Source organism: Trifolium pratense, linkage group LG7, assembly GCF_020283565.1.
Source record: "Trifolium pratense cultivar HEN17-A07 linkage group LG7, ARS_RC_1.1, whole genome shotgun sequence".
Lineage (NCBI taxonomy): Eukaryota > Viridiplantae > Streptophyta > Magnoliopsida > Fabales > Fabaceae > Trifolium > Trifolium pratense.
Window position 1 is genome coordinate 43,927,682 of NC_060065.1, and position 13,161 is coordinate 43,940,842.

Genomic DNA, 13,161 nt, shown 5'->3' on the forward strand with positions numbered 1-13,161 from the left:
AACCATCCATTAGTGAAACTACATGACTAAAAGTATAGTCTTAAATAGATATTGTCTTTTTTAATTATCTACCTATCTTTTCCTTTGGTATCACACATATTGGATGCAGATGACATAATTTTCTTTAATTTTTTGAACAAACAGTCATTTTCATATTTCTCTAATAAGATGACAATGAGAGTAATTATTAAACAAATAAGAATGACACAATTAAACAAATAAGAGTGATGAGTATCACCTAATTAAACAAAAAAGAGCTGTAACTTGTAAGTATGTAAAATAGATACAGTATTTCATATTTGTGTATAATGATGTATTTAGATAGGAGAGTGTGAGTTTTTACCAATATATCAAGATATTAATAATTCAAATTTTTTATCACAAAATTAACACTTACTAGCAGAAAATGCCACTCAGTGAAAGATAATTTCTGCCAATAAATACAATTTTCCTTGTAGTGGATGGGGGTGGGGACAAATTTTTGTACAATTATTGGAACATGAAAATAAGCACAAAACTACCAACCATATTTTGATTCATCTTAGTCACTCTGATCGATATCAAACGGTTTATATAATATAGAAGAAAAAAATATAAATTTATTGAGTTTAAAATCCAGATCATCCGATCTCAATTGAACAGTCATATATTTTTTGATTACACGAATGCATGCACGTCAGTAATAGTATTGAATCCGGTTTCCAAAACTACCCCTTAGATACCGACATGAGTGTTGAAAATAATATCAAACCAAGTTTAAGATAAGAGTAGTGGCTACAAATTAAGACCCTACGTGGTTCAAAAGACAAAATATAATGACGAAATGTTCTTAATTATCTAATGTAGACCCATTTCCATGACCCACCATAATTTCAATTGTTCAACAAGAAAAGGAAGCAACCAAAAAAGCATGGATGTTGAAAATTTGGAAGGTAATAGGTATGGAAACAAATAATAACACATTTATTACATTTAATAACAATAATTATATATCAACTTTGGTTCAATCACAATATTTAATCTCTTTCTATTTCATCTCCTTTTCAGAATTCTTTCACTAATATCTTTGGTTTCAACTTTCAAGTTTCAAGGTGAAAATTCTTGATTCTTTTGCTACTATGTTTTGAAGTTATACTATGTTTCTAAAATTTCATGTTTGATGAGAAAAAAACATAATTGAGTTGAAAGTTGGAAACTTTTAGACTCTTGGAAAAATGGGTTCATCTTGTTTTTTCCTAATATGTGTTCTTCATTCAACACTAGCTTTAACATGTGGATCTTTAATGGTTTTTTACTCCAATGAGATACATGTCTTAGGACATGGAACAAAGACAGCAATTAAGCTTCAAGGGTCAACACCACATGATCAATTATTGATTCAAACATCAGATTCATTTTCTGGATTGTTGTTGTTCATAATTGGTTTTCTTGTGTTTATGGTTTCTTGTGTTAAGGATATGGAGTTTCAAAGTTTCTTTGCTAAAGGGTGTGTGTTTCTTCATATTTCTATGGCTGTTTGGAGATTTTATTTTGTAGGAATGGTTAAAGATCTTGGTTTTGATTGGCCAAGACATGCTATTGGGGATATTGCTTTGGCTATTTCTTGGGTGTTTTTTCTTGTGTATGTTTGGAGGGAGAAATATGATTAGTTGTTTGTTACTCAATGTAAAAAAAAAAATGTAAATAGATTAGGGGAATTCTAGAACAAAAATAGAAAATGGATCTCTCCGGTGGTAGTTTCGTGTCACAATCGTTAAATTTATAGATATGAAGTTTTCGTTTTTCTCTTTAAATCTAACGAATCTTATGACTATCTATCGTTCAGTGGTTGTTAGAGGATCCAAAACTCAGGGTCAAAATAAAATATGAAATGTTGAGTTTTAGAAAAAATAATTGATTTTTCAAATTCTAGAACAAGCTTAGAGAAATTGAGTTTAGTGCATGTGCGATATTACCGTAAGTTTATACGGTGCACAGTGAGTCATTGTAATTTACTAAAACTATAAAATATAGATTTTGCAAAATTACAACGGTTCATTGTGATATCGGCAATCCATGTTATAATGCACATTTTTTTATTAAAAATCTTGGATTTTCTTTGGGATTGTGGTTACTAAATTCTCATGGAATGGAGAGCCTTTAATTTGTGTAATATAGGATACACTTTTTTTTTTTTTTTTTTTTTTATAAGCACATAGAATTGTTTGTTGGGTGCAATTTTAGTATAATTTTTATTGTGCTGCATCCATAGTATTTTCATTTGCTTATGACTTATGAGTAATGTCTCAAGAAGCTTAATCTTTAACTGGTTATATTATTATGTACTTCATTTGATAGTTTTTAAAACTGGATATGTCATCATACAGTTAAAAAAATTCAGCATTAGTATTGGTCAAATGAGTTAATTTGCTTATGAGTTATGAGAACTGCCTCAATAATCTAAAATTTTAACTGATTATGCATATTATTATACAGATAGTACTAATGAAGGGGTTGAACTTAAGTGATTATTGTGCTACAAGTTGAATTGATCAAGCTTATTAAAATAATCACGAGTCATTCGTTGATTTTTTTTTCTTCTTACTTCTCAACCGAAATTTGTATTCTTATAGTAATTTTCTCCATGAAACGAAGATGTAGATCAACGTTATTGCGCGGTTTCGTTCTTCACATATGGCGCCAATGTTCCGATCTGACCTCAAGTTAACATCTCTGAGAGATTGTCCGTTTTGGGGTTAACTCGTCACGGTTTTATCATTTGTAGAAAATGTGCCTCGATGGTTTGAAAAATATGTGTGTTGTATATAAACACTCCTTAGCCTCGATTACCAAACAATCGAGACTATTTTGGTGTATATATCCAGAACGATTATATTGTTAACAAATGAAATGAGACTAGCTACCGGGCAAGTTAATGTTAAATATGCTTGGATCTCAACCCCAAAAGCTAGCTCAAAGGGTGAGGTTGCCCTCACATATTTATACACTTCACATCTCGAGAACCTAAGCAATGTGGGACTTCCAACACAACAATCAACATATTCAACACCCACCCTCACGCCTAGCGTGGTCCTGGGTCAAATGCCCACATTGCAGTCCTTAACCCGGCTCTGATACCATGTTAAATATGCTTGGATCTCAACCCCAAAAACTAGCTCAAAGGGTGAGATTGCCCTCACATATTTATACACTTCACATCCCGAGAACCTAAGTAATGTGAGACTTCCAACACAACAATCAACATATTCAACAGTTACAAGTTTTACAAAGAACTTTGAAATACAAATGATTTATTTTCTCATGGAAAGGATATAAAAATGTTTCTCTCTTTAATAAATTTCAATAAAAAAGATTTAGATTTTCAGCTCACTCTTATAATTCATCTCTGATTCTCTTCTTTTGGCGATTTGCACTTAAAGATATATGATTTAAAAACGTTTTTGTCACCAAAACTATCATTAGATCGAGTCGTATATTAAATTACACTCTTTAGTGGTAGAGCGGGACGCAAAACAGGTTACTCGTTTTTCAATTAGTGTAGTAACCCTTTATGTTGTTTACAAAGTATTTAATTTGAAGCTTTATAACTTCATTTTGTATTGTAAGGATTGAGTACTCCTTGTACTCCTTATTAATACAATTTTGCTTATCAAAAAAAAAAAAACACTCTTTAAAATGTTTCAAGTTTTACGACACTAAATAAAATTATGCAAATAAACTATCAACAACAACATCTTGTAATAAAACAAGTCAATCTTCAATTATATGTACTTTCAATGTTTTAGGATTGTAGTTCAATCGATCAGAGCACCGTCCTGTCAAAGCGGAAGCTGCGGGTTCGAGCCCCGTCATTCCCGACTTGTATGATTTGTTCTAGAATTTTATAAGAGTATTCAAATAACAATAATAATATATTTTATTAAATAGTCGTGTTCAAGCTGTTAATAAATTTTAATCATGTTTTCAAAAAATAAATTTTAATCATACATAATTATAATTTTTTTAATCATACGTTGATGTTGATGGACGTCCCTTGAAATGAATAAATGAATTGTTCAGGGTTCGAACTCCGACCTCTGCATTACTGCGTATAATATGCCATGTCCCATTGCCAATTAAGGAGGTCAATTTTTTTTAATTAAATTAATTTTAGACCATCCAATTTCATACATACAGTCACGTGTTGACGAACGTCCGATTAAAATCGGACAATACACCTTAAAAAAAAAAATTTAAAATCGAACAATTTGATCTCAACCATTTTTACAAAAATTAATTTTTGGACCAAATAATTTTGAATGGCGAGAAAAATGTCCCCGCAAATAATCAATTTCCCCCTTTATCACCGTAGAATCAATCTCTCGAAGCTTCCTTTGGTCAAAAGAAAGAAAAAGAAAAATTGGGCTCTTGTACTTGTAATTAGGTCACGACAAAACGCAACGCAACAAACCCTGTCGTTTCGTCTTCTCACGCATCAAAGCCCAAAACAAAGGTTCCAATAACAATAAAACTCGAATCAACGTTCTCGTTCTTCTTCATTCCCACTCTAATTTCACCTCATAATTCCAAAACGGTGTAACTGAATCAGCAATGGCAACAACAGCAGCAACGGCAGAAACTGCAGCAACAGCAGCAACAGTAACAACCGCATTAACTGCGGCAGCAACAACATGTGAAGTATCGGATGCGCCAAAGAAGAAGAAAATTTGCTGCGCCTGTCCTGATACGAAGAGGATACGTGATGAATGCATAGTGGAACATGGTGAAGATGCTTGTAAGAAATGGATTGAAGCTCATCGAATTTGTCTCCGTGCTGAGGGATTCAATGTTTGAGAATCGGTAATTCTTTCGGATAATAACAATTATTATAGGATCATGATAATAATGAAGATTTTGTACTTTTGATGTTACAGAATGTTTACTTAGTTCAAATTAAAATTTCAGGGGATTTATTCTTCAAATTATTTGGCTTGTATTCGGCGAATTGTTTAGTTGTTTTGATGATCTAATAGTAATACACCATATTTAGTCACAATGTTGGTTCATTTAATTTGATTTAACCACCGAATGCCATAGGCGTGACTATTTTTTTTTGTCAAGTAGTCTAGTGATTAATCCCAGACGTAAACCTAGACCCATAGATTATAGAAGATAATGAGTAATCATGTTTAGGTAGATTTTAGGATAAGTTTATTATTCACTAATGAAGTTTAATGGAGAATGGAATTTGCATATTATGAAGGAGGGGATCCCTCAGAACATTGTGCAGAGAATTATAGCTATTGTGCTGCCTAGTAGTGATGGAGGGATGATTTGAGATGTTGGCCGGGTAATATGAATGGTGAATTCGTAGTTTCTGCAGCTTATCATCTATTATTTAGAATCTGGTTTTTTAGTGTTGATCTGATGCAAACGGTATAGTTTAATATGCGAATCCTTCTCTTTGTAAATCACATTTTGAATGGAAGGTTTATTGGGTTGTTGCTTGTTATTTTTTTTTTTGGCTTTGGAGGAACAAGGATGTCCAAAATTTGGAGTTTGTGAGACCATGTAAACTGTGGTTGGTAGTGCATAACAGGGTGAGTAATTATAATAATGCGAGGCACCAAAGTAACAGGCTGCATGAGATTTCTAAGCAGCAGATTTTTATCATGTGGAATGCTCCTCCAATAAGACAGGTTAAATTAAATACTGATGGTGCGAGTAGAGGCGGATTGAAGGCCGGCTGTGGAGGATTATTGGGGGTTTCAAACGGTAATTGGATATGTGGTTTTGCTAAGTCCCTTGGTACGTGTAATGCTTTTGTTACTGAGTTGTGGGGGGTGCTCAAAGGTTTAAATTTGGCTTGAGTGAAGGGGTACCGGGCTGTGAAGCTCTGTATAGATTCAGATGTGGTGGTTAAAGTATTGAAGGATGGCAAGACTAGAAGAGTTGTGGGTTGGCAGTTAATTCATAAAATTCAAAATTTAATTGAGTTTGATTGGGAGGTTAAAGTCTGTCATTCCTACAGTGAAGCTAGTCGATGTGCAGATGTTTTAGAAAATATGGGGTGTGATAATGATGTTCCTTGGCATTTATTTGATATATGCCCGAGCAAGATTAGTCGATTGTTATTAGCTGATGTTAGTGGAGTTTCTACTCTGCTTCTAGTTGAGGTGTAGTTTTTTTCTTTTGTTGGGCATAGGCCCTCTTTGTTACCCAAAAAAAAAAAGTTTAAGGCCCCGTTTGGATTAGCTTATTTTTGAACTTATGCAAACAGCTTATACAATTTTTATGTCTTATTATAAGTTTGTCAAGGTAGTTTATAATAAAATAGCTTATAAAAATACAATTTACACTAGTGTGAACTTATAAAATAGCATAAAACCTACTTTATATTGCATAAGCTGTTTGCATAAGCTCAAAACTAAGCTAATCCAAATGAGGCCTAATCCTTTTATTAATCAGCTTGAGTCTTGATTATTTTGTTGCTCAGTACCACACTGGCCACGCCACCACGGATGTGGATTGTTATAATTATATATGAATTATATGTTATGAATAAGAAGGAATTGTGTATGAATTCTATGATATGATATAAATAAGAAGGAATTATCCGGGTAAGAGACACGCCTGGAAAACAAGGAATACACTGGTCTTCTCAGCATGTTAGGGAAGTGGTTTTCTACACACTGTACAGTTCATCTGATCTATGCCAACACTGTATGTATGGTTCAAGGCTTCAAGCTATGTGGTTAATGATATAATACACTTCAACAAGTTGGTTGGTTATTCCACATCAGCAAGTTTGTGTTATTCATATATATTGTACAGTTAGAACAGTTACTGTTTAGTTGTGCTTTTGCTAATAAGTTGCTCTACAAATGACACATATAACACATTTCCAGAGTAATTGTTCATTATGCAATGAATTCAATTCAATCAATTCTGTCACATAATATCTAGAGTAACTCCTCAATGATTTCTTTAATGCTTTGACTGTGTTGTGTGAGGAACTAGACAATTACCGCTCGATTTCTCAATGCACTTGTTCCTCAAGAACTTATCGTGAAGAGAATTGCATTATGTGCTTCTTTATGGGACTCAGACATCAATTTGGTCATGCATGGTCAAGTCTCAACTTTTTATGATGAATATTTTTTCACTATTCTTCAACAAGAGAGTAATAGTTTTAGCCTATGTTTGGTATCACAGTGGATATTCCAGAATCACGGTGATCCACCGTGATTTTGACAGACCCATTGTCTGATGGTGGCCTCTGTACCTCTGCTAATCATGTTAATTCCAAATCAGAATTATGGATTGTGGACTCAGGTGCGATAGAGTATAGACCATGCTTGTTTCAACAAACCTTGGTTCCTTTCATTCATTAAGATAAATTTGGTTTATGTGAAGTTTCCAAATGGAAATTCAGTCATTGCTGATTTAGCTGGCAACATTAGAATTTCTGATCTTTTCATTTTACACGTTCTCTTTGTTCTTGAGTTCAATAACAATTTACTTTCAGTCCCTAAGCTTGTTACATCTATGAAATATTAGTTTTTCTTCACTGATCAATGTTGCACCATTTAAGATTCTATGATTCAGTCCCATATTCCCACGTTCTTGTAGAGTTGTGCTATCCTTCTTGCTGTTTTTCTCATCCATAGAAGTCTCTCTTCCTTCATGTATGTTTCCACCATTTTCTTCACTGATTAATGTTTTGCTCTTTCTTACTCCCCTTAACCTCGTCTAACAATAAATATAAAAATAAATTAAGTAAAACCTAATAAATATAAAAAAAAACATGGACAAATGTTTGCCGATAGAGAGCACATATAAAAGTAAAGTCTAACAATAAACTATTCTTTTATGAATTGAATCCGAGTTCTCTTAAATAATTAAGGGTTCTGGGAGTTTAATAACCACTTCAACTCAATAATGAGAGGAGATTCTCTTATGTGTAAATTTTCTCCAGTTGCATCACAGCCACACATTTCATTTTTTTTGACTACTGTTCATAATAACAATTCATAAGTTTTCATAAACAAAAATTGTAAATTTATAAGTTGTTTTTTCATAAACTATCTTAAAAAACTTATAATAATACATAAAACTTATTTATTTGCGATAAGCTCAAAAATAAATCGATTCAAACGAACTCATAGTAGACAAATGAAAAAATATTTGGAAAAGTTATACGATTACAAAATTTAATTTAATTACAGAAATTCCTTAATTTATTTATAAAAAAAAGAAAAAGAAAAATCCTTAATTTAGCGGGAAAAAATTCAACTAAAAGACGACATTGCATAGGGTTGTGCTGTTGTTTCCGCCGTCGCCGTGTTCCTCCCGATTCAACTCTCACACGCGGCCAAGAAATATATTTCGTATTTTCGTCCTTCGACCGACGACGAGCCATCTCTTCCCATCGCGCCGCCGCTTACCACCGGCGACCTTCCCCTCCCCTCTCTGACCTAGACCCAAGTGACATTCTCCTATCTCCTATGTCCGATTCTCTGATTCAAGGTTAATTTGGTAATTGTTCGGCTTTTCTTCTTTTCTTATTCTTTACTAATTTTGTAATTTGTGGTTTTATTTGCTAATTATCTCTTTTTATATACTGGTTGAACACTATGCCTAGATTTAATCTGATTTATCTGTTCTGCTATTGATTTGTGAATGATAATGGTTTTTTATTTGATTTATGTTTTGGTTTATGATACTGAAATGAGATAACAAGGAATTGAAATGAGATTGAATTGATGGACGGCTAGGAATTTAGGCATGTCAAATTGTTATTGTTCTGCGATATGCTATTTAGTACAAAGCATTGTCAAATAGCGGCGGTTACAACAGCATTGAAGTCATGTAATTCTTAACTTTATCAAGTTATGTGATTTATTTTTTATCTTCTCTTTTATTTTGTTTCAGTTGAAGTGTGTGGGTAGGATATGATCCATGGTTCTTGCATCACAGCTTTGAAGTCATTGTAAGAAAACCCTTTGCTTCATCTGGTTTTAATGTTAAATCTGATTTGTTAAAAAATGTATTTGTTTTTTTAAATTAGATGCCGTGTTTTTTGTCGCCAATTAATTTGATATTATTATGTTTGAATTTTACTAGACCTACTACTAGAGTAGTGCTAAGTCCAGTGGTTGAGATATTATTATTTTTTGTAAATCAAAAAGGAGCATAAGGCGCACCAATAAAATACACACACACATAGGAGAATACAGACAAAGCCCAAACAAAGCTAACCGAAACAGCAATTGGCCAAGTTGTTTACATTTCTAAAGAAATCATAAGAAACGAAAGACGTAAAATGGTTTTGTTTTTCCTGGAAGAAACTGCAATGTCCTGCTGTTTAAAATTCAAAGGTTTTAGTTGTGCTTAGATTTCTCAGCAAACAAACAAAGGAAAAGGGTTGAGAGAAGTAGTTTTTGAAGTTTTTTTTCATGATACTATTGTAACAGTTGATCAATGTAGCAATGTCAACCTGTTGAACAAGACTTCTGCTTTTTGTTTTTTCTTTTTAACTTCTGCTTCTATAAGGACTGGTTTTACTTTTGCTGGCGTTCCAGAGCACTAGTATTGCAGAATCCATTGGAATTTCAAGTGAAGGCATTCTCCAAGTGTTCTCCTAGGCAGATAAGAATGCAAGCTAATCTTAGTTGTAGCAAAGATGACAACAACAAGGAGTCTAGAGGTGCCTTGGTTGTCCTAGAAGGTTTGGACCGTTCTGGGAAATCTTCTCAGTGTAGCAGACTAGTATCCTACTTAGAGGGACAAGGGCTCTCTGCTGAACTATGGAGATTTCCTGATAGAACTACAAATGTTGGCCAAATGATATCTGCTTATCTCTCAAACGCATCTCAGTTGGATGATCATACTATTCATCTTCTCTTCAGTGCTAATCGTTGGGAAAAGAGGTTTTTGTGCTTTTGTTTTCCTATCAGTTATGTTATTATTTGTCATATGCAGCTTTTTGGGGTTTAGTTTGTGAAATTTATGTCATGTGAACCATTGATTATGTCTTAATTTCACATGTAGTTTTTTGAAAGCTTGTAGTTTCTAGGAAGACAGTCTTGTTGGGGCTTAGGAGGTTTGTTTGTAAAATGTAGCACGGAAAGAACAATGAAATTTTTTTATTCATCACTTGCAAGTTTAATATATGGCCATGGACCATTGTCTAGCTAGAAAGGGGATAAAGTATTCCAAGAAGAGTGGGGATATAAAGCAGGAAATCGTAACCATACACAGCTTAGGCATTTAAGTCGTTTGATCAAAACCTCTAGTATCCCTATCCTTTATGTACTCAGCAGAAGCAAGTTGTGTTGCAATGTTGCATCACTGTTGTGATGACGTAGTGTTGTAAAGCTGGCATGGTTTCTGACTCTGAGGGAAGCATAATTCAATAAGCTTAGGACATAGCTCTAGTTACTATGCTAATATGGTTATATCCTAGAATGTTGTTCTTATTAGCTAATGTTGCGTGCAAGTTTTATAGCAATAGAACCATTTGGATATTTTTGCTGGTACTTGCTCATGACATGTGAAATTCGAAGATTTCTTTGATTAAGTAGTATTGTTGGTGCAGGTCATTGATGGAAACAAAATTGAAAAGTGGAATAACCCTCATTGTTGACCGTTATTCTTATTCTGGAGTTGCTTTCTCATCTGCTAAGGGACTAGATATTGAATGGTGTAAGGTAAAAGATCCATGAGGACTTTCCAGGAGGTCTTCTACTCTGGCTCAGTTTAGAATTTGCACAATTTCTTATGTTCTCTCTTTTTTTTTTTTTTTTTTTTTGACAATCACAATTTCTTATGTTCTCTCTTTGTTACTAAATGGTGAATTTTAAATTTTGCAGGCCCCGGAAATTGGATTGCTTGCTCCAGATCTTGTAGCATACCTTGACATCTCACCAGATGTAAGCAACACTTACTATGTGGAAAATAAATAGTGATATGCTGGGTTAGGTTTTGAGACATGATTTCAAAGTTTCTTATTTTCATGCTGGAAAAGGTTTTTATTCTGTAAAACCCACTTATTTTCTACAATGCTTCTTTGCTCCCTTTTCTATCTTCCGTGCTGTTGGGTTGGGATATAAAATTTTGAATCAAATAGGGAGTGGGGCGTCGATTTACAAAAGTTAGATGCATTACTTTTCTTCAGGAGGGTGGTTCAAGTCCTAATACATAAATGATTTCAGCTCTCTTGCTTCTAAAGTTCATCCACCTTGATCTTCTGACTTTTTTTCACTATTGATGGGTTACATTGTTTGAGCTTGGTTCATGCATGTTTCCCTGTTTTGCTTATTTATATTCTTTGCACGTTCATATCAGAAAGCTGCAGAAAGAGGAGGGTATGGTGATGAAAGATATGAAAAGCTCGAGTTTCAGAAGAAAGTTGCTGAACATTACAAAGTCCTTCATGATGCCTCCTGGAAGGTAATGAACTGTTTTTCTGACCTTTCCTTCCGAAATGGACAGTTCTGAATTCTGATACTAATACTTTGTGTCATATATGTCGGTATGGTAAAGTTATAGTTATCTTTTCTATAATATCCAGTTCTCCACATGTCTTGCTATTTATTTAGTACTTCCTCCGTTTCAAAATGAGTGTCACTAATACTATCACAAAAAAATATTGTTTCTAAATGAATGCCATTTTCGATTTCCAGTGCAATATTAATTTTTTCTTTCCAATTGTACCCTCTATGCACACTGCTCCCAAAATATTACTTCTACTTTGCATTTATGATAGTGGAACATACACCAATAGATAATAAGGATAATTTGGTAAAATAGCTATTCTCTTTCTCTAATCGTTGAATTTCTTAATATGTGTGTAAAAACCTTAAATGGCATTCGTTTTGAAATGAAGGACGTATTTTATTGCATTACGCTAAACCTTTTACTTCTTGTTTTCCCTTTTCTTTCTACCGACTTGATGCAGGTTGTAGATGCTTGCCAAACCATAGAAGATGTGGAGAAACAGTTGCAAGAGATTGTACTTTCTTGTGTCACAGAATGCCAAAAGGGGAAGGCCCTCTCATCCCTGTGGTCAACATAGACACACACTCTTGAAAGGGATGTCATGAATGAACAAATACTGAGTATGCTGTATAAATTCTGCACACTGAACCCCGTTTATGAACAATTCTGGTTCATTCATTCACACATCACAATTTGTTTGCTAAGTAATTTGAAGACATATTGGAGAGTTTTTAATATGCTCAAGTTGTCAGAAATGTATAATTCCTAATTCAAAAATGTCGCAGCTTTATCTACCCGGATGAGGTGCTAGTTATTATATCTTGTGCCTAAATTTTACCAAGACTTGCATTGGGACTGCCTCAAGAGTGTTTCATTTCTGTGTTATCACTATAAGAGGATATTATGGGAAAAAGCTGGACTGGTCCGAAGATTATTTATTAATCAATCAAATGTTACCTCTGTAGGCTATGTTTATGTGCCTTGAAAACCACTTGTTCATTAATTAAATTTTATGTTGTTAATGTCACATTATTTTGCATTTAACATTATGTAAGTTTGCCAAATGATTAGTCAGGATTCACTTGACTTGAACTTAGCTCAATATAGTTTTATGGTTAAATCAAGATCAGGTTTGTTTGAAGAACAATCAAAATAATCCACAATAAATCCCTTCCAAATCTTGAATAGTCTTGGAAACCCTAGTGTATACCCTATTCCTACCCAAGTAACCCTATTTAGGCAATGCTTTGGATTTAATAATCCACAAAAAAGTATTTCTGAATCAAATTTGTTAGATTTAATATTTATAATTCAAACTGACGCGACGAAACGTGCGTCCCGTGATGAACAGATGTTACTAGTTTAATTATATAGTTAAAACTTACATGATTGTATATACTACTTGCAGATAATTACTTTGTGTGGGAGTAATTTCAAGAATGTTGAATGAGAAAGAGAATAAGTGGAATTGTATTAATTTAATGAGTACATCCACTTATATACTAGTGGTTAATTTTTCAAAAACAACTGGTAACTTGTAACTCAGGTTATGTAACTAACATAACGACTTAACTAACTAACCACCTTTAGTTGTACCAAACTAACAACCAATAACTTGTTCAACAAGTTATTAACACTTAAAAGTGAAATACAAGATACAAACATGAAATTCAATTCATC

General features: G+C 33.4%; 3 protein-coding genes across 6 annotated transcripts; all 3 read left to right on the forward strand.

Moving 5' to 3' along the window:
- The first annotated feature begins 784 nt into the window (after positions 1-784).
- On the forward strand, positions 785-1,793 carry LOC123895168. 2 transcript variants are annotated; one of them, XM_045945394.1, is made up of 3 exons: positions 785-939; positions 1,048-1,091; positions 1,318-1,793. In XM_045945394.1, exons 1-3 carry the CDS (start codon positions 857-859, stop codon positions 1,647-1,649), a joined length of 459 nt encoding a protein of 152 aa, XP_045801350.1. In that variant the 5' UTR covers positions 785-856; the 3' UTR covers positions 1,650-1,793. The 2 variants fall into 2 exon arrangements, with proteins under 2 accessions (XP_045801350.1, XP_045801351.1); XM_045945395.1 differs by having other exon boundaries at positions 794-932; positions 1,048-1,793.
- A 2,594-nt stretch (positions 1,794-4,387) lies between these two features.
- On the forward strand, positions 4,388-5,035 carry LOC123895169 (cytochrome c oxidase copper chaperone 1-like). Its single transcript, XM_045945396.1, has one exon. The coding sequence runs from the start codon at positions 4,591-4,593 to the stop codon at positions 4,831-4,833; it is 243 nt and encodes an 80-aa protein (XP_045801352.1). The 5' UTR covers positions 4,388-4,590; the 3' UTR covers positions 4,834-5,035.
- A 3,202-nt stretch (positions 5,036-8,237) lies between these two features.
- On the forward strand, positions 8,238-12,508 carry LOC123895170 (thymidylate kinase). 3 transcript variants are annotated; one of them, XM_045945397.1, is made up of 7 exons: positions 8,238-8,517; positions 8,914-8,971; positions 9,558-9,911; positions 10,580-10,691; positions 10,854-10,913; positions 11,329-11,433; positions 11,942-12,508. In XM_045945397.1, exons 2-7 carry the CDS (start codon positions 8,934-8,936, stop codon positions 12,056-12,058), a joined length of 786 nt encoding a protein of 261 aa, XP_045801353.1. In that variant the 5' UTR covers positions 8,238-8,517; positions 8,914-8,933; the 3' UTR covers positions 12,059-12,508. The 3 variants fall into 3 exon arrangements, with proteins under 3 accessions (XP_045801353.1, XP_045801354.1, XP_045801355.1); XM_045945398.1 differs by having other exon boundaries at positions 8,240-8,517; positions 9,564-9,911; XM_045945399.1 differs by having other exon boundaries at positions 8,240-8,508; positions 9,564-9,911.
- Positions 12,509-13,161: the final 653 nt, after the last annotated feature.